Source organism: Musa acuminata, chromosome BXJ3-11 (genome assembly GCF_036884655.1).
Source record: "Musa acuminata AAA Group cultivar baxijiao chromosome BXJ3-11, Cavendish_Baxijiao_AAA, whole genome shotgun sequence".
Taxonomy (NCBI): Eukaryota; Viridiplantae; Streptophyta; class Magnoliopsida; order Zingiberales; family Musaceae; genus Musa; species Musa acuminata.
Window position 1 is genome coordinate 24,356,703 of NC_088359.1, and position 19,485 is coordinate 24,376,187.

Below are 19,485 nucleotides of genomic sequence, written 5' to 3' on the forward strand. Positions count from 1 at the left end.
CTTCCAAGCCCATATCATAACCAAGTAAAGAAGAAACTATCTTATCCATCTGGAATTAGATGGAGCATAGGAATATGATGCTGGGAACAAACTATTGAGATTAAAATCCTTGTAAGAAACAGCAGATTCTTGAACGCAACAAAAACCTGACCCACAATACAGTCTGATAAGGTTCAAACCAAAGGAAGAGTGAAGCACAACAAACTGATCAACGGCCATCAGTACAGATCACTTTCCTTGTGTGTCTGAATGACACAATCTGACATGGGATAGGCAACACAAGTCAGCATGTAACCCTTTGAAATCTGTGAATCATCAAGGAAGGATCCATCTGACTGATCAACAGCACCAGACACCATCTGGCCTGCACAGCTGGAACACGCACCGGCACGGCATGAGTACGGCAGCTCCACTCCTGCCGTCTCAGCTGAGTCCAGAATGTAGGCATCATCTGGAGCATCAAATTCATGCTCCTGCCCCTCTGGTCCAATGAGCTTCACCTTGTAAACGGCCATAGCCGATGCCCTGAAGTGGTTGGCCATCCTTAAGCTTGATGTTTTTGTGATACACCTCAAGGAGCTAAGCGAGGATGGACTCCTAATCAACACAGAAGAAAGCCAGCCCTTGGAGCTGCTCTTGAGCATACAGGAAGATGGGAGAGCAATTGTCACCATTGTGTCTCCTGAAAACCCAAAACAAATTAGAAAAGAGTATCATTATATCGACTGGACAAAAGCTTGTCCAATAGACAACTAATACAATCAGTTCATTACAGAACTAGTATTTTTTGGCACCAGATCAAAGTGTCTACTTGGTACGTGCAATTAGGTGAAAGCATGACACTTATGATCAAATAGACATGTAAGGGAGGTACAAATTCACTAGTCCTCACATGGAAATGATTGTGCACAGATAAGACTTAATAGTTGCTGCTCAAACCAACAGAGCTGAACATTCAGAACTAGGCAAGCCAGGAATCCTTGCGCACAACTTCATCCACAATCGGCCCATAAAGTTTCATAGATTGATAATACAGTCTTGCATCTATTATGGCCAGTGGACACATTTGTACTACAAAAAGGTGGGCAATTATCCTCAGGTTGATGCATGGATGATTTATGTTTCTGTTATTTTTTAAGTATCTGTCACCAAGAACTGAATGCAGGAATATAAATATATAATAATCATCGAAGTATTTGTCAATGCTTGATCGGTAGAAAGGCCAATCAATTGTTTCTGGATGTGATGCACATGCAACACTTGACTTGAGGGTAGCATGAGGTCCAGGTAGAGATACAATTGAAGTTTCACATTTGTGCACAGAAATATTCTCTTTCGGTACCAGAATCCTAAATCATTGTTTGTACTTGTACAGCACAAAAGAAAATTTGCACTGAAATAAAAAGAACAGTCTTTTTGTCATTGACATCATGTATGAAACACTTCTCAAATCCCTTGTCTTATAGCACTAGTCACGACAACCTCAAACAAAAGAAACAAGAATCTAATTTAGAATGCAAATGGATGACCTAGCGATGAGCCATCATCCCTGCGATCAACTTTAGAACATTAGTCCTTATCTAATTCTTAAGGAAATTCTGTGCTTCTCTTTCACTGCAGTTTAATTGCTAGGGGAAAAGAACGTCCATCAGAAATGTACTATAAGTTGAACAGGCAGCTGAAACAACAACAGAATTGCCAAAATTTTGATCCGACGAGAAATTTATTGTCTCCATTAAATGCATGCAGAATCTAATAGTTGTCTACAAGCCAAATCAAAAACTATAAGTTGGTGCTTCAAAAGGTGAATAACCCTGCAAGGCTCCTTTTGAATCGGAAGAAGTTCAGGACAAACAAAATAGATATGCATTTGGTGAACCTGGTCATCATTGTACACACAAAAGAGTTGCATCTTTTGCGAAATAAGATCTCAAAACTTGCATGTGGCAAACAGCAGTTTCAGAGGAATGCAAGATGACATGAGCTCCACTAGCTTTTCTGGCTGCATTATAGCGATATTACTATCAAGAACCAATTTTTATCTAGCCATGTTATGACTATCCCAGATCACACCATGGTGTCGACATCAATTCTAAGTATCCACAGCAAGATTCTTAACATATTATCCCCGAAAAACTTCCACTAACGGCATCGCATCAATCTAACCTGGATTCCTTTTCCTATTTCCAGTCCTACACACACACAAAGGTGGCTTCTTTTCCCTAGTACCACAATATATATATGAGGGGAATTGTTCTGTGAAGGATGCTTAGCCTTGCGTGTGTATAGAAAAAAACATGGAAAGAGCAAAATCCCTACCAGAGAAATATAAGTATAGCATTTATAACCAGAAAATAAGCACTTGGAGCACGTTCATCTGCTGCAATCCAGAAATCGAAATGGATCAACAAAAACAAGAATGAAGAGTAAATGAAAAAAGAAAGAAGAAGAGGAATCGGGTACCCACGGATGAAATCGAGAGAGGGTTGGAAGATGGCGAAGGAAGATCCAGGAATCCTCTTCGAGAGAGCGGGCGATCGAAGAGTGCCCCAACCGAGGGACGAGAAACGGCAGATAGGGTATCCCCCTCATCTCTTCCAGCTCGGATTCGATGCGGCGCACGGCGCGCGGTCGAGGGGATCCAGCCAATCATCACCAAGCGTTTCGGTGGCCCCCACCGCCCTAACCTCTCCCTTCGCCATAGAAGGTTGTGAGTCGTAAGAAGAATTGATCGACACGCTTTTCCTACGGCCGTCCTTGGCTACGTGCGGGACCCACCCGTATGAAAAGCTTGTTCGGTTGCGTTGGGCGGGTTAGGGATTCCGACGGGCTCCGCCACGGAGTGACGGTAGTGGAGACGACTTCTCTTGTCCTCTCGACGTGGGCGCCACGTGGACGAAGATGCCAGTATGCTTGAAAATACTACTGACCACCACAATGTCATAAAAAAATCATCGAATAAAAACAAGTATCAATGATGATACCACGTGGCAGACTCGGATGCCAGTAGTTTTCTCATATTATAAGAGCAGCTTTTGGCCAGAGAAATGATTTATTATTGATATTATTATTTGTTTCATCATGAAAAATTATTTATTTATCACTATAACTAGAGCAGACAATACAATATTAATGCATTTGAAAGTGCTGATTAACTTAATTAATAAAAACCTTACCTAATCATTACAAGATCCCACTTTACCTTTTGTAAAATACATTAATATAATTAAAAAGATGTCAAATTCTTACCTTCTTTTTCCCTGAAAGTTACTGCAATTTACCCGCACATCACTAAAATTGACATTTGCTTCGGCCTCCTGGAAAGCTAATCGTTTGCATCAACGCTTTTGGACACCTTATTTCTAGTTGATCCTTTGACGAATGGTCAACTATAATTTAACTTCTTATAAACTAATTTCCTTCCATAAATAACTACGTTGTGATGTCTCGACAGAGACAACCACGAAGTGGCTAACCTAATCTTCATTGAACACCCGGAATCAACTACAAAGATTAACAAGGAGCGACTCTTAAAAGTTCTTCAGTTTTCAATCACAAACACTTGAATGAGCCGACAGAAGGGAAAAGGGCTGCAAATGTTCACAAAAAGATGAATAAAACTCAAATGTCCACCGAAATATTAGAAGCATAACAAGAATAAATACCTTCTGATGGATGTTGACACCAAACAGAACATGAGCTTTTAATAAACCTAGACCTTCAATACTGCTTAATGAACAAAATATGGAAGATAAAGTAGAATTTAGATTTTATGGATCACCAGCCTGAGAAAGGAGCTAACTTAGAACACTCGGTATGGCTTCCCCATGGTGCTCTTCAGGTACAAGCATCTCACCTGGTAAACCACCAGACATCAGTTACGGGACAAAAAATACAGTCTATATTTTAACACAAAGCAGTCACTACAGATCAACACGAGTTTTTTTTAGTATGAAAACTAGAACAAATAAGAAAGAAAAATTGGAACGCAAACAAAATAAACATCTAAGCCTGTCAATAAAAGTCATTTCAGCGTCAAAGACACTAATGCCAATAAGCCAAGGAAAAAGACTAATAAAGTTGTTTTTCTAGAAAGAAACTTAATAATATATTGTTACAAGCTCTACAAAATTTAATCAAAATTAGTAAAGAAGCAAAAGGAAGTTGAATAATCCAAAACATCAATAAAAACAATGAGTAATTTGGATTGATTTCTATAAGCATCAAACAAAACAAACCCTTGGTACCAATTAGAAAAAAAAACCTACCAGTTTGAATGATGATTAATTCTAAGAGAAAATAGTGAAACAAGAGAAAAAAAAATCAACTAACAGGGATGACAAGAACCCACATTTTGCCAGTTCTTTTTCAGCAAAGAGACAAGGAAATTCACGCTGAGTTGCACATTCTGAAAGATCTGCTTCTCCTCCATTGCACAGTTACCCACTGCAACACCCATGCAAAGAACTTTCTTGAGTTGAAACTTTACCATTGCTTTTGTCTCATTAACTTTTGACTCTAAAGATTCTTGGTGAGTGACCAAAGTGGGAAATTTCCCTGCATAGCAAATCAAATTAAAAGACAACCAGAGATGAGTAAGATATAACAGAACAGAAACTACATACAGGAGAACATATATAAATGTATATCGGTCAACCTAGAATACAGAGATCTAAATTCAACAAACTAACAGAAGAGCAAGAACACATGTACACACATGATCAAATTTCAAAAAGATTGTTGGAAGATTTCGAGTTGAATCTAATGGAGATTGAAACCTACCCAAGAAGTAAGATGAACAAAGGGCCATGGCAAAAACAATAACAATCAAGCATCAGAATAGATTTTCATTAAGATGCAATTAACATTAAGTGGTAAGATTAATTATAGTTTTTCTTACCAATACCCCAAACAACATTCTCATATAAATGGAGCATAGTTTGAGATCATTAAAACCAACCTCAAATAAAACAAAATATCACTAACGTCAGTGCCACTCCCAAAATTATTTTGCTTTTCATATAGCGCCTTTAATTGATCTAACTAAGTTGGAATATTACTCCTGGATATTGTTGTTGTTGTTGCTAATGATGATATTCTCATTATATGGAAACTATACATATTTATTTCAATAAGTATACCAACTGAAATGAATAAAACTTCCAAAGGGCCAAAAAGCTATTTAGGGATTCAAAGAAGTAATTGCAACAAAATAAACCCTTCTAATATACACTTGTTTAACTTCCCAAAAAATAATTCAATAATTGCTCTCTACTATGATATTTTATTCTTAAATAGATGGCTTCGTGAACTTGCTGATTGACTCATGAATGGCTACTGATCAATAACCATTAATTGACTATGTTATATGTCACTGTAATGTTCATTTTTCAAACAAGATTACATTGAAGAAAATTGTTAAAATATGATAACTTAAACCTTGTTATGATTTGCTAAAATTTCCACCAGCATAAAAAAGTAGTTGTCCGATCAGATGCATTGAGGATGCAGTAAAAGTTAAAAGCCATAGTGCTTGCCTGCCTTGTTCAGACCAGGGCCAAGAAGACGAGGAATCTGTTTGATGATAGCCTCTGATGCCAGGAAAGCGTGGTGCTTTTTAGCAAGTTTCTTAACCAGCTTCTTATTTTTGTTCATCTTTTTCAAACTTTCAACATCCATATAATCTAGCCCTATCTTCTCTGCCTGGGGGCGATAAAAGCAAGCATTAGAATAACGTGCTGCAATAAGATGTGCACGAAAACATAAGAATCAGAACTATAAGTATCCACAAGTAAAAAAAATGGAGATCATGATATTTAACAGAAAAAATATTTTTGTTCTCATGTCAAGATAAGGTGAAAATAGATTTGAAATGTTCCATTCATATCATCATCATATAGGTTGTATTCATTGTTGCAGATATTTTCAAGAGCTACATTGAAATCAAACACATGCAAACAACACAAATATGTCTGCAGCATGACTGATGGGGGTAGATGCAAAACATTAGGTAATACTGATTGGTACTCATTTTAGCAGCAGAGCAACACAACTAAATACATAGTTGACCACAATAAACGATAAACCATGACCTTCCAGCATTTGAATCTATGATTCACAGAGAAGACCATCCTGTGAGTAATGAGCCAGTTAATGATTACAGGAATTAAAAAAGTATAACTCTAATGGATCAGGAGACATTAAAACAAGGGACACTAAATAATTCTTATACCAAAAGAAATCCATAAATAAACATACATAAAATACCAATATGCTTTACCTCCTCGACATGTTGAGCATCTCCCAACATGCATACTTTCATTTTAGGGCGAGGAATATGAGGAAGCTTTACAGACCCACTAAAACGCTTGTCCTTCTGAGGATCATAATTTTTCAGACCAATTTGCAACTCGACTGTCTCGGTGAATTTCCGTTTCTTCTCCCGAGAATCACCAACAACCTGGGAGATTGCTTCCCTCAGGACATCACTCTGTAATTTGCTGTGATGATAACAACGTGCTTGAAAAGTGAGTTCAACATAATAACCACATTAGGATGAAACTACAAATGCAGTACAGAATCTATAAAGTAATTAGTACATAGAAAAAATGAATACGAAACAAAACAATGAATAAATCTGCACAATTTAAAAATGCAGTACAAATAGAAGAGAGCAAGAAAACAACAGATCACCAGTAATGAGTTTCCAAATGACATTTAAAAAAAAATAAATCCTCACATGACTAATAGAAAAAAAAAACTTCTAGACAATGATAGGCAAAGCTTAGAAGGCTGAAATTGTCTCCCACAAATCAAAATTAAAGGCAAATTGAATGCATGTTATATATTATCTAAGCACAAAGGAATACTACTAGGCCAATTATTTATTATGTTTATCAAACATAATATTTAAATTATCTACAACTTCTAATTAATCATTTAATAATTACAAACAACCTTAAAGAACTGCTGTTTGCTGTGATCAATCTATCATGTTCACTTCTTTGATACATCAGAACAAATATCATGAACAGAAAAAAGAACAACAGAACGTGTATGCCTAGAAGTGCTAAGAGAGTAAATAAGCTAAAAAAAAAAGAAAATAACGATCTGTAGTGTCTGCTGCTAGTTCTCGACACATATTGATGAACGACATAAAAAGAAATTTAAGCGCGCTGCTCGAGAAACTAATCGCTCACACATAATTCGTTATCCTACATTCACCGAGACATATATAACAGAATGGACCATTTGCATGGCTCCTAAGATTCTCTACAGCAACAACTAGCAATTCGTTCGACAAGATATTGACCCAAAAAATACAAGAAAATAATAGCCAAAAAACGATATGAAGTATATCAAGCCATATGAGAAAAATCAGATCTTGCGATACCTCATTGCTCAGATGTCTCTCTTTCTTCCTTCGATCCTTCAAGAAAAAACAAAATTTAATGAGCTCATCCATCAACAACAGATGGATCGAAAGAAACATTATGGAATTGGAGAAGCGCACCACCAGAAGCGGATCAGGAAGCGAAGTGTAGAAGACTGACCACCAGCCTCCGCGAGGGTTCTGGGTGGAAGAAAGCCCTACCGAGGAATCGCGATACGCCACAGAACGCGCGATGTTTTTATAGACCCTAGACTGCGCACTGATGCGACGAGTGCCCAACTTTGCCGTTCGATTTGGATCCAACGGCTGATATGCTTTCCTTATTGGACCATGACGTTAGTGTGACGGGTTCGCGTTCGGTTCGGTTGGGTCAACTTGAGTTCGGTCAATTAAGATATTTAAAATAAAAAATGTGGTTTTACATATTTATCCTTGTAAATTTTGGAAATATTGAACTCCCAGCACTAGATAACCCTTCCACCAATGTCCGGGCGATTTCCGTCAAAAAGAGGATTTTTGTTTTATTTTTTTCTCAATAGATATCTTCTGTTTTTATTTTCTCCCATATGGTACCAATAATATCTAAAATAACTTTCATAATCCTGATAATATTTTCTCATCCATTAGAGTGTTTTTGCTTCTTATAGTATTTTGGTCTGTTTTGAACATCATAACAAAAACAGTATAAAGTTTATTTCAAAATTAACTCATATAATCGATTTCAAGCAAACCAATTTTAAACCTAAAAATTTGATATCATAATGATCCGAAAGAGATACAATATGATATTATTTACTGTGTTTTAATAATTTTACGATGTTTTCAGCACCTCAATAAAAATATTGTAAGAAAAACAAGTACTTACTTTCATAAAAATATTGAATAAAAATAATATTTTATTTATCTTAAATGAAGAGAATCAGCTTGTGTGGGATATTTATCTACGCGATGAAATTATCGGGTTCTATAATAATCTTCTTGCCTCTCCCCTTATTGAGGCTTCATACAGTCTCATTTTTATCTATAAAATTATATTTGAATCATCCTATTAACTACTCTCTAATTTATATCAGAAATCTAATAGGTTATTTTCAACTCTAAGTTTGACAACAAAATTGGGGATAGATAGTTTTAATGCTCATTTATTTCAATTTTATTGGCATATTATCAACCAAAATCTTGTTACTGTTATCTAAATTTTTTTATAAACGATAAATTATTTAGTAAGGTCAATACTGCTTCTTATACTTTAGTATCAAAAAGACAAAACACACATACTTTTTATTGTATGTAAAATTATTTATCGCTTTATCTCCAAGATACTAAAGAATAGATTACAGTAGGTTCTTCTTAAAAATATTAATGCAAACCAACATGCTTTCATAAGAATATCATCTTTTATCATTAGTGTATTCATAACATCTTCTTAAATAACTTATGATTAAGTATGTTGAGACTTTCTTCTTCATCTTCAACCTAATTTGTTGGATGGATCAAAGCTTGTGTTCCAAATTTAATTTTTATTATCAATATTAATGGTTCTAATGTGGGTTTCTTTCAAGGATTTCAATGACTTCATCAAGGCTCTCCCATAACACCTTTTCTTTTCACGATCGTTATGCAGAATTTCTTTGATTTGTTAAATAATGCTGCTTAAGATAGCTTTCGGACTCCTTATAAATTTTGCTTTTTCTCGTTTGTTACACACTTGTCTTTTATAAATGACCTATTTATATTCTCTAATACTGATATGATCTCTTTTATTATTATTTGTGATATTTTGGTTATGTTTTCTTATAGTGTAATTCTACACAAATCTAATATTTTCTTTGCATGCTGCTGTAATGAGCTACAGTAATATATATCTGAAACTCTTCAAATGCTAATTGGAAGTCTACTAATCAAATTTCTTAAAACATGATTGTATTGTTATTACAAGATTGCTATTATTAATATTGATGTCTCAGTATGTCATGACTTTATAGGTTTATGATGTATCCTTCCCAATCATGCATGTAATTCTATTGTTGGTATTTCTACTCAAGGTTCTGTATTATAAATTACAAGCTAGTTGCTGTGGTATTATGAAGACTAAGATTAAATCTTTTATGTTTATCCATGTCTGGTTTGACTCTGAAGTTATTAAACAGGAAAGTAAAAACATCATTAAAAATATTGGGCCATAGTAACTGAAATTACAAGTCTATGCAGTTATTATTTATGAAAATAAATGTTAATTACTATTGTCTGTTATAATCACGAAACGGCGTATTCTTCCTTGAAAACTGTAATTTAACTCTCCCAACCCACGTGCTTTCCACGCCACTCCGGCTCACATCATCACTTCCTCGTTTCCACGCTCTTAAGAACGGCTCGTGACGCACTCTTTATTAAATGCGCTCGTATACGTAACTTCCCGCGCCGAGGTCGGCTCTCGAACGAGAGCAGAGTCATTCGAAACCCTAATTCCGCTCCCAATCTCCTCCGAATCCAGACACCGAACCCTTCATCGCAATCGAATCGAACTCCTCCTGCGGTCCGTGGATGCGGCGGCGATGGGAGGTCTTCGACGGTGACTTGGAACTGAGGGATTTTCATAAGCGGGAAGGCGGCCGCACCGACTGGCTTTGGAGCCCGGGGATGATGGCTTCTTGCAGCGGCAATACGACTGATAGGGTCGGTTGGAATGGACCTTTCGACTCTGGAATTTCTCGGTTTGTGTACCCCTCTACGCTTCATTCTTTGTTTCATGAATGGCTTAGATTGGAATGTAGATGCATATGATGTGAAGGGAACGCGATCACTGGAACTATGCCCGTACCTGTTCCGGTCTTGAAGTTTTTGGGGCAAAGCGAGTTGAGTTTGGTCTTGTGCTAGGTAAAATCCCTCGTAATCTGTATGGTCTGTTTACTACTATGAGATTGAACTGTTGCATCGTTGTGGTGTTTCTTGTTATTGCGATTTCAATGTGGGTAAAGCAACTCTGCTGTTAATTAGATGTCTGATGTCGAGTTTGGTCTTGTGCTAGGTGAAATCCCTCGTAATCTATATGGTTTCTTTACTATTGTGATATTGAATTGTTGATGTGGATCGTCGTAGTGTTTCTTGTTATTGCTATTTCAATGCGGCTAAAGCAATTTGGCTGTTAATTAGATATCTGATATCCATTTTTTGTTCTTGAAAAAGGTAATTAATTAATTTTATTGTTAGTAGGAGTGTAGGACTATGAACTGATTCATGTAATTAATTTTCTGTTATCCTATCTCTTCCAATCATATGTCTTAAGATCCAGAGAACCAATATGTTTAGATCATTTAAAGAAACCTACAATTGAATGCTTTTAGATATCTTATGGCAAGCTTTGGTACGAAGAATGTTTACTTTCTATACTAATGTTACAGAAGGCACACATTATGAAGTTGTCAGAACTACCAGGAGAATGGAAGTTTGCATCAAATTTAGTACAGACTTCTTGTATATTATTTCCTACTGATATTATTTATACTGTGAAGAATTTAGTTCGGATTGACTCAAAACTTGAATTATGGATATGAAACTTGAAATCAAGGGTTTAATCTAAGTGGGATTGAAATAAAATATGCAAAATGAACTTTAGCAATCCTGACAGAAGATACCTTAGAAGCTACTAGTAGTAAAATTTTCTCAAGGTAAAAAGTAAAAAAAAAACGTTTTAAATATCTTGGATTTATTGTTTAACGGGAAGGGGAGAATGATGAAGATATTATTTGTGGAACTAATGCAAAATGTTAAAGAGTAGATGGGTGTTAGGAGTACTGTATGTTCATTGTGTGCCTCTTAGGTTGAAAGAAAAAATTTATATGATTGTTATAAGATAAACTATGCTTTATGGTTTTGATTCTGTAATTAGTTTTATTAATTTTTGGTAATGTTTTCAGTTATTTAAGGGTTAATTTCTCAGATCTGTATGAATTTAATTCTTTGTTATATAAGGGTGTCATATCTATTGATTTCTCTTAATTATTTGTTAAGGAATTTGTTAAATCTGTTTTCAGTTACTTAATATCAATAAATTGTTTAATGTTTACATAGTCTTTCTTTACAGAAGGCAAAAGTTGACAAACAAAGAATCATTCTTACTGGTAAGCACCGTTTCTTTTTGGGATTACCGAATGACATATTTGGTACTAAGTAGTATTTACATTTCTTTATTTTTACATTAGGTCCAAGCTTGCCAGATCCACCTAATTTCTGTCTGTGGCATGATTCATGACATTATCTCAATTTGGCCAGTGATTTATGGTGCAGGTTTGGACCCATTAAGTTAAGAGAGAAGTAATTTGTGAAGCACTAAATGACATAGCATTAAAAATCTACAAATAGTTAGGTTAATTTTCTTCAGTTGATTGAAATTACACTCAGGAGTTGTTTACAGAAAAAATGAACTGCTGTAGAAAATGAACTTTCGTCTCCATTTTTTGTCAGTTCATGCTGTATATAGTCTTTAGAACTAGGCTGTAACTCATATAGACTAGAGCTGCAAAATTCACATGTTTTGTCCTACAAGTCCTTGAAGACACCTAGCTTATTTCCTCTCTCTCTCTTTCGCTCTCTCTCTCTCTCTCTCTCTCTCTCACACACACACACACAAACACATTCTCTCTCTTTTGGGGGCAAGAGGGATATTGGTCGATACCTTACTAAGGGTCAAATATGAGACTTGGCCTATAAGCCTCATATATATGATACATAAATCTAGTTGCTGTGGCTGATTGGGAAACCCTATTCTTTATTGTGGCATGCTGAATAGATATTATGACAAATATTTGAAAAGAATAATAGCGGTTGACTTGGGAGCTTATTCCTTAATCTGGAATTAGAAAGCTCGGTTCTTATCTTTAATAACATAAAAGGAGTAGGGCTAGATATGTGTAGTTTTCTTTTTTCTTTGGCTGTAGCTGATCTTTTATTTAAGGAACTGATCAATTAAATTATTCATACCATTAGATTCATGGTTGGAGCTAGATCATGCCTACAATTATTGGAGGATTATCATTGTTGGTTGTGATACCTCCTATATTTTGGTTTCTTGTAGGGTTCTCCATCAGTAATTTCAATTTCTTTAATTTGTTGTTTACTTGTTGAATATCTTATAGCCTTGTCTAATGGCAGTTGTTTGTTCCTTGCAGATTCTGTATGTTTTCATGCTGTTGGAGATACACCAGTGACATCTGTGTTGATATTTCTTTTCCTTTCTACGCAACAGGTACACGGGGGCCGAATTTATGTTGCATACATTTCAGCATGAGTTTGCTAGGACTTGATTAGGTAAAAAGTTATAACCAGGGTTATTCCTGCACATGGAATGCTTTCAAGCTAATGGTGAAATGTTTGGTTTCTGTACATTCATCTACAAATTGCTGGCAATCCCCAATATACTCAAAGTGAAATGCTCTCAATTGCCATGTCAACTGTCAATCTTATCATGCTCATGAGTTGCAAAAAAAAAAAAAAAATCATGCTCTTGAGTGCAGTTCTACTCTGAATTCTACAATGTCCTGAGTTGCAGAAACTGTTGTATGACACCAACTTTAACCCCTTGGTTTGACGAGAAAAAGAGGTTCCCAATCAATTCCTTCAACTGGATGTGATCATTTGATATCTACATTCATCCATAACCTACTTACTGTTATCGGTTCAGTATCCAAGAAGGTTGACATTCTTGCAGTTTTCCTTGGAAGAAAGGTGATGTTCTCCTCATGTTGGTGCTTAAAATTCGCCTGTCAAATCAATTACTTTTCTGCTAATGCTTGTAACGGCTTTTTCTCGCAGAAGAAAAGGGGATATGGTTATTCCTAGCGTCATATTTTATGGAGCAAGTGGAGGATGCAACCGGCATTAGCTATCAACCTTCCACCTCGGCTTGAAAACGACCCTCCCCAATTTTTTTTTTTTAAGTAGATGGTTGGCTACAAGTCCATGAATGCTGATGACCATCTCTGAGGAAGCTGTATCAGACCCACAACCCATACCTAATACAGGAAAAGAGCCTCATGGAGGAGCAACATAATGCAGGACTGCTCTGTAACCCCTCAAAATGTGCCCACAAGTAATCAATCTTGTTTTTAGGTATCTGATGTAGACCCATGAAAGAAGGGATAATCTCAAACAAATCCATTGGGAGTGACAAGATTATTAAGATAAGTGGGCTTGCTTGTTGGCTGATTTTATATTAGTGTGTTGTCTGGGTGGGCATGGGTCACATACAACAGGCTATATGTCTATCCTTTTTGTCAAAGTAGACTCACTCACCCCTTTAGAGCATATAATAGAGACTAAGCTAGAACTTTTCTGGCCTTTTTTTTATTGTATTTTGGCTTGTCTGTTTCCCATTCAATGCAAATTTGCTGTTACTTCATATTTCTGAAGAGCCAATGAGATAACACAGTTGGTTACAAGGACTGCAGTTTGAGACAGTACTAGCTGCTTCCTGCCAAATTTCTACCATTATTTGCTCCCTCTCTCTCTCTCCCTCCCTCTTTCTCTCTCGCATTCATAAAATCTGCAGACAATCCCAATAGGACAGGTACTATGGAGGAACCCAAGAGTTGATTATAATTACTAGTCACAGGAGGAAAGAAGAGTACCACAGTGTTCATGGTCCATCAGATGATTCAGCTATATAAAAATACTACAATCCTGGGGCCACTTTTGAAGGAAAACTGGGAAGAGCACTCCTTATATTCAACAATCCTGGGTTAGCATGGCTGCCTTGGTTCTGTACTCAGACTTTCTCTGAATCATTCTACAAGTTCCTTTTTCTTAAGCTCTGCTCACCATAATCTTTCTGTTGATCACTGCAGAAGGGAAGAGGGTTCGGCAAATGCTTGTAGAGGCTCCAAAGAGTGTGATAGAGCGATATATGAAGTGTCCTGGAAGTTTCAGAATGGTGCGAGAAGGAGAAGAAGAGGCATGGATGGCAACTCATAGAATTGGTGAAACAGGCCTTTCTGATTCTGGACCTTCAACTCGATCTGTTTCTTATGGAGTTCATGGCACCAGTCTTGCCGCATCTAATTTCTTGTACTGTTCCTTAGTTTCTCTCCTTTATGCTTATGTTCTTCTCCTTCTTGTTTGAAACTTTATCCTTGAGATTTATGCTCACAGCTCTTAGCCAGATCTCATCCTTTTCCCCAGTATCATGTCGGCTTTACATGTCACTGCAGAGGATTCATTGTTTAACAAAGCAAGTAACTTTAAATGGGCTAGCACCATGGCACCACATCTTTTTTCATATACCATTTTTCAAATAGTTCAGTGGGCTCTTTATTATCTTATATCGTGTTCTTATTGTACTACACCTATGCCCAACATTTTCAGAAAGTTTTGACCTAATCCATGTATTTTTTCTTCTCTGTTCTTCGCATCTCTCCCTTTCTTTGTTCTACTTACTGTTTCCTTTTCTCTATTTTCATAGAGTGAAAAGATCCATTTTAGTTATTTTCTTTGGGTTTCTAAAACAGCAACCTGGATATGAAGCAATTTCTTTGTGCTTTTGTTCCTAGTCTAAATTAAATTTGATGAGTTAGATGGACTTCCAATTGCCCAACAGTGACCAAGAAGGAGCTGCTTATTTTGGGGAGTTGGAGGAGGCTCTCATGCAGGGAGTAGATGGCATAAGAGAAATTGAAGATAGAAAGTGTAGGTCTTCTCTCTTTCTTTCTTTGGTGATTCTTCCAACTTTAGCCACATCTGTAACAGAGATTATATCTTAAATGATCATATGTTCATTTCGAATGCTATGACTCCCCATAGACAGATAGATAGAATCTCACATTCCATCTCAAGTTTAAAGAGTTCCATGAACTCTGTGGTTCCTACGAGTGGAAGGAATAAGTTTCCTTTCTAGTACGAACATCTGCTTCTTTGTTTTTATATCATTTATTAGAGATCTTTGATCATCTGCATCTCCTGTTCCTGCAGCTTTTTTTGGACCCAGGCCTGCAACACTTGAGATCTTCCCATCGTGGCCAATGAGATTCCAGCAAACCCCTAGAGTAAGGCCTTGTCCTTCTGATTTGGGCTTTTGGTGCGGGAAGAAGTATAAAGATGAATCAAAAGGAAGAACTGGTTTGCCGCTCCATTTATGATTTGTCTCCGACTCTATTTCTACCAGGGGAAGGCACATTCCGCAAGGAGCACTGATTCAGGCTCAGCTCAAAACACTCCATCTCATCCAGGATCAGACTCTACATCTAGCAGAAAGGAGACGCTGATGATGATGATGACAAGTGGTGCCTCCATGACAGGAACAACGCCAACTCTTCAACCGACATCCCAAGACAAGGTACTGTTTGATTGCTTTATTATACAGTATCAGCAGCTCAATTCACTAGGTAACAGATCAAAAATCTTTACGTTCATGCCCTAGCCTCAAACTACTGCAAAGTACGGACGGTTCACTGAAAAGCCAACCTATAACAGTCGTATAATGCCAAAACGGATCCCTATAAGAGCTGCCTCTTTGTCCCTTTTTACTGTCATAAACTCAGTAGGTCTTACTCTCTTTCTTGATTACATTTTCTTTTTATTATGGGCCATGCAGTTTGAGTTCTGACATGACCTGGCTCATGGTTCCTACTGTAGCGGTTCCAGCTATGGGATTCTTTTTTTTAATAGTGATTTTTAGATCAGTGGCAACGGTAATCCATCCACTTTAAGCATATCATTATTATTTCTTCTTTTTCTGTTCGGGTTTTGGACTTGCACAGCGGAAAATATTTTGGTCTCCTCTCTCATATGTATATAACATTAATTTTAACTTCTTCTCTTTTGACTTCAACCTAAACAACGAATAATGTATTGCACGTTGCAGAGAAAGATGACTGATTCAACTATAGAGAAACATGGAAAGCAACTTGATGCCAAGGTACTCTCTCTCTCTCTCTCTCTCTCTCTCTCTCTCTCTCTGTTGAAGTCGAAAGAGAAGAAGTTAAAATGAATGCACTCATTTTAACTTGATGCTAATCGACAAATGCACTCATTTTATTATTGATTCAACAATAAGGTTGTTTCTTGAAAATCCTAATTGAAACAGCCTAACAAAAAAAAAGAAAAAGAAAAAAGGAGTTTGCTTGTGCTTTGTAAAATACTAGACGAAAAACCCACTTGAATATACGTCAAGTGCTTTGCTTTCTTTAGAGGGAATTCATTTACTTGAGATTTATTTCCCTATTAGACACTAAGGCGCCTAGCTCAAAATCGAGAGGCAGCAAGAAAGAGCCGACTAAAGAAAAAGGTGCACCCTTCAAATCTCCAATAAAAACCAAACCTGGCTTTGATGTTATCATATTTGTTTAATGGATCGATCTGATGGACGTATCCAATTATCCCAAATAAACAGGCTTACGTCCAACAACTGGAGTCCAGCAGACTTAGACTTAAGCAGCTAGAGCAAGAACTCCAGAGAGCAAGATCACAGGTCTAGTAACTCCTACCTGTGCATTATATAATGTTTTCAGCCGTTCAATCTATTATGTTTGTTTGGTGTCAGGGTCTCTTCTTAGGAGTAGCAGGCAGTTCAAATGAAGCTATCAGTCCCGGTAATAAGCTATTTCCCATCCCAGTTTGGATACGAGTTTGTTTCTGCACCATTTTGATAGCTTTGAGAGAGGATTTCGTCATTCTTCTTCGGCTAGTTGTAACTGTAGCTTCTGCGCTGCAGGCGCGGCGATGTTTGACATGGAACATGCTCGATGGCTGGACGAGAACTGCAAGCTCATGTCGGAGCTTCGAGGGGCGTTGCAGGCTCACCTTCCTGAAGCCAGTTTTACAGTAATTGTAGATCAATGCATCATGAACTACGATGAGCTCTTCCAACTGAAAGCTGAAGTCGCGAAATCCGACGTTTTCCACCTCTTGAGTGGATCATGGACGACACCAGCAGAGCGCTCTTTCTTGTGGATGGGTGGATTTAGGCCCTCTGAGCTTCTCCAGGTTAAAACTCTCTCCTTTTCCTTTTTCACAACTCAAGCTGCTGTATGCAGTACGACTAACCCTCGTCTGATCGTTGATGAGCTGGGCAGATACTGATCCCTCAGTTGGATCCGTCGACGGAGCAACAGTTGATCTACAACCTGAAGCAATCGTCACAGCAGGCGGAGGAGGCTCTCTCACAGGGCCTCGAGCAGCTTCACCAGTCTTTGGCGGACACTGTTGCCGGTGGTCCTCTCAGCGATGGCGTATACGTCGGGAATTATATGGGCCACATGGTCCTTGCACTAGAGAAGCTTGCCCACCTCGAAGGATTCGTCCGCCAGGTCTTTACTCTCAATTATCAAAAGTTGCTTTAACCCCAAAAGGATTACTTACTATATGTTGTTAGTATGCCTGCATATCTAGTAGCTCAACTATATCTAACGTATGTGATTGCTGAAAGTAAATCTATCGATAAATCTGAACTGACTCACCTACAGAAGAAAAAAAAAAAAAAAGTAGAAAGAGTACCCTTTAACTGAGGGAGATGGTTTGAATAAAAGTCAACTGGGTCTGCCTTGCCCTGGTGTTATCTCTATACTGTGAATAGCTTATCTTCATAAGATAGAGCATGTTAAATATGTCAAGGCTCCAATAAATGATAGTCTAATAACTCATTTCATTTCCAATAGAAGACGGAACCACCATGTCACACCCAATAAGCTTGATGGGAATAACATAAAGGAGATTCCCTTTTGTCCTTTAATAAAGTAATGGAAATATTCCCTAATGTTTTATAGTTAAAACAGCCCAAACCCTCTTCAACAAGATATGGGGTTCCAACTGATGCTTCTCTTAACCTTGTACAGGTTATCGCATGTCAATAACATCTCACACTAACTCCAAAATTGGTGCCTCTGCAGGCTGATAACTTGAGGCAAGAGACGTTGCACCAATTGCGTCGGATCTTAACGAGCAGACAAGCAGCAAGATGCTTCGTCGCAATCGGAGAGTACTATACCCGTCTACGTGCTCTCAGCTCCCTGTGGGCTTCTCGGCCTCGGCAGTAAGTCTACTAATCATGCTTGCTAGTTTTTTCTTTATATTTAACACATGCACCATCTGTGCTATCTATAGTTAATTCCTTGGTTAAGGGATCATCGTAAGCTTCTATCAAGCATACATATATGATTTCTCAAGTGTATACGCAGATGATCTTTTGATACAATCTATTCATCGTGGATATCTGAATTTATAGAAAGATAAAATAAAGAAAGCTCTCATTAGTGGAAAAGAAGGTGCATATATCTTTAATGAAAGATATAATGAGTAAAAAAAATGTGGTTCGATGAGTTTGAATAGATTAGAATGACTAATGTGAGGATCAAGAGAAAAACTTTGCAAGAAATAATGGAAAAGGGGTTTGATTGTTAATGATCTCATTTGGAACATTGTTCTATATATAGAGCTCGATTGTTGAGTAGAACCCGTATAGCTGACCACCCAGGTAATTGGAAGCATTAGCTTCATGCCTAAATACAACAATTAATGATCTAGTCGCTTCATGCCTTTTCAATCATTAGCATTTAATTCTAAACATCTTGTGCTCACTCTTTCTGGTATTTGTTATTTGGTTATAGCTTCCTACAATTACATGAATACTACTGCACGTATATCTTACCGCAGGAACTTGATTGGAGATGACAGTGTTGGCTCTTCGACAACAGACCTGCAAATTGTTCATCCATCAATGCAAGATCATTTTTCAGGCTTCTGAAATAAGTACTCCTGAAACATATAGCATGCATGTTGTATTATGATTGAATTCTCATGCATACAGAGACTTCAGCAGAAAAAGCAAGAGCGAGGTGCTTCGAAGCCTCCTTTGGCATTTCTTGTTATATATGGCTGTTGAACTGGAATAACTGTTAGCGACAAAAAGGCACTAAAAGAATTGATATGCATGTTTTTTCTAGGTACAAAAAACAGTAATAGGGAAGTGCTTTTTAGGGAAAAGTGTGGCCATATATATGCAACTAGACCTAAATCAAGATATTAAAAGGATTGGCAAAGTTGGATTAGAACAAGACAAAGTTGAGTGGTCATGACTTAAGCAAATGCTTCTTTCGATTGCAACA

At 37.2% G+C, this 19,485-nt stretch overlaps 3 protein-coding genes across 6 annotated transcripts; 1 reads left to right on the forward strand and 2 right to left on the reverse strand.

Annotated features, from left to right (window-relative positions):
• Positions 1-75: 75 nt before the first annotated feature.
• Positions 76-2,606, reverse strand: LOC135583531 (ferredoxin, root R-B2-like). Of its 2 annotated transcripts, XM_009385405.3 has the most exons (3): positions 2,468-2,560; positions 2,320-2,380; positions 76-682 (listed from the first exon to the last, which is right to left on the reverse strand). In XM_009385405.3, the coding sequence occupies exons 2-3, from the start codon at positions 2,339-2,341 to the stop codon at positions 219-221; spliced, it is 486 nt and encodes a 161-aa protein (XP_009383680.2). In that variant the 5' UTR covers positions 2,342-2,380; positions 2,468-2,560; the 3' UTR covers positions 76-218. The 2 variants fall into 2 exon arrangements, with proteins under 2 accessions (XP_009383680.2, XP_009383681.2); XM_009385406.3 differs by lacking the exon at positions 2,320-2,380 and having other exon boundaries at positions 2,468-2,606.
• Positions 2,607-3,588: 982 nt separating this feature from the next.
• LOC103971392 (large ribosomal subunit protein uL1) lies at positions 3,589-7,632 on the reverse strand. 2 transcript variants are annotated; one of them, XM_009385401.3, is made up of 6 exons: positions 7,514-7,632; positions 7,394-7,429; positions 6,281-6,500; positions 5,538-5,703; positions 4,352-4,557; positions 3,589-3,856 (listed from the first exon to the last, which is right to left on the reverse strand). In XM_009385401.3, exons 2-6 carry the CDS (start codon positions 7,396-7,398, stop codon positions 3,803-3,805), a joined length of 651 nt encoding a protein of 216 aa, XP_009383676.1. In that variant the 5' UTR covers positions 7,399-7,429; positions 7,514-7,632; the 3' UTR covers positions 3,589-3,802. The 2 variants fall into 2 exon arrangements, with proteins under 2 accessions (XP_009383676.1, XP_009383678.1); XM_009385403.3 differs by having other exon boundaries at positions 7,517-7,605.
• A 6,294-nt stretch (positions 7,633-13,926) lies between these two features.
• Positions 13,927-19,256, forward strand: LOC103971391 (transcription factor TGA2.2). 2 transcript variants are annotated; one of them, XM_009385398.3, is made up of 13 exons: positions 13,927-14,129; positions 14,236-14,455; positions 14,985-15,073; positions 15,356-15,429; positions 15,549-15,719; positions 16,248-16,301; positions 16,611-16,670; positions 16,776-16,853; positions 16,926-16,974; positions 17,097-17,368; positions 17,458-17,691; positions 18,271-18,413; positions 19,034-19,256. In XM_009385398.3, exons 1-13 carry the CDS (start codon positions 14,030-14,032, stop codon positions 19,122-19,124), a joined length of 1,635 nt encoding a protein of 544 aa, XP_009383673.2. In that variant the 5' UTR covers positions 13,927-14,029; the 3' UTR covers positions 19,125-19,256. The 2 variants fall into 2 exon arrangements, with proteins under 2 accessions (XP_009383673.2, XP_009383674.1); XM_009385399.3 differs by having other exon boundaries at positions 14,107-14,147; positions 19,034-19,255.
• The last annotated feature ends 229 nt before the right edge of the window (positions 19,257-19,485 follow it).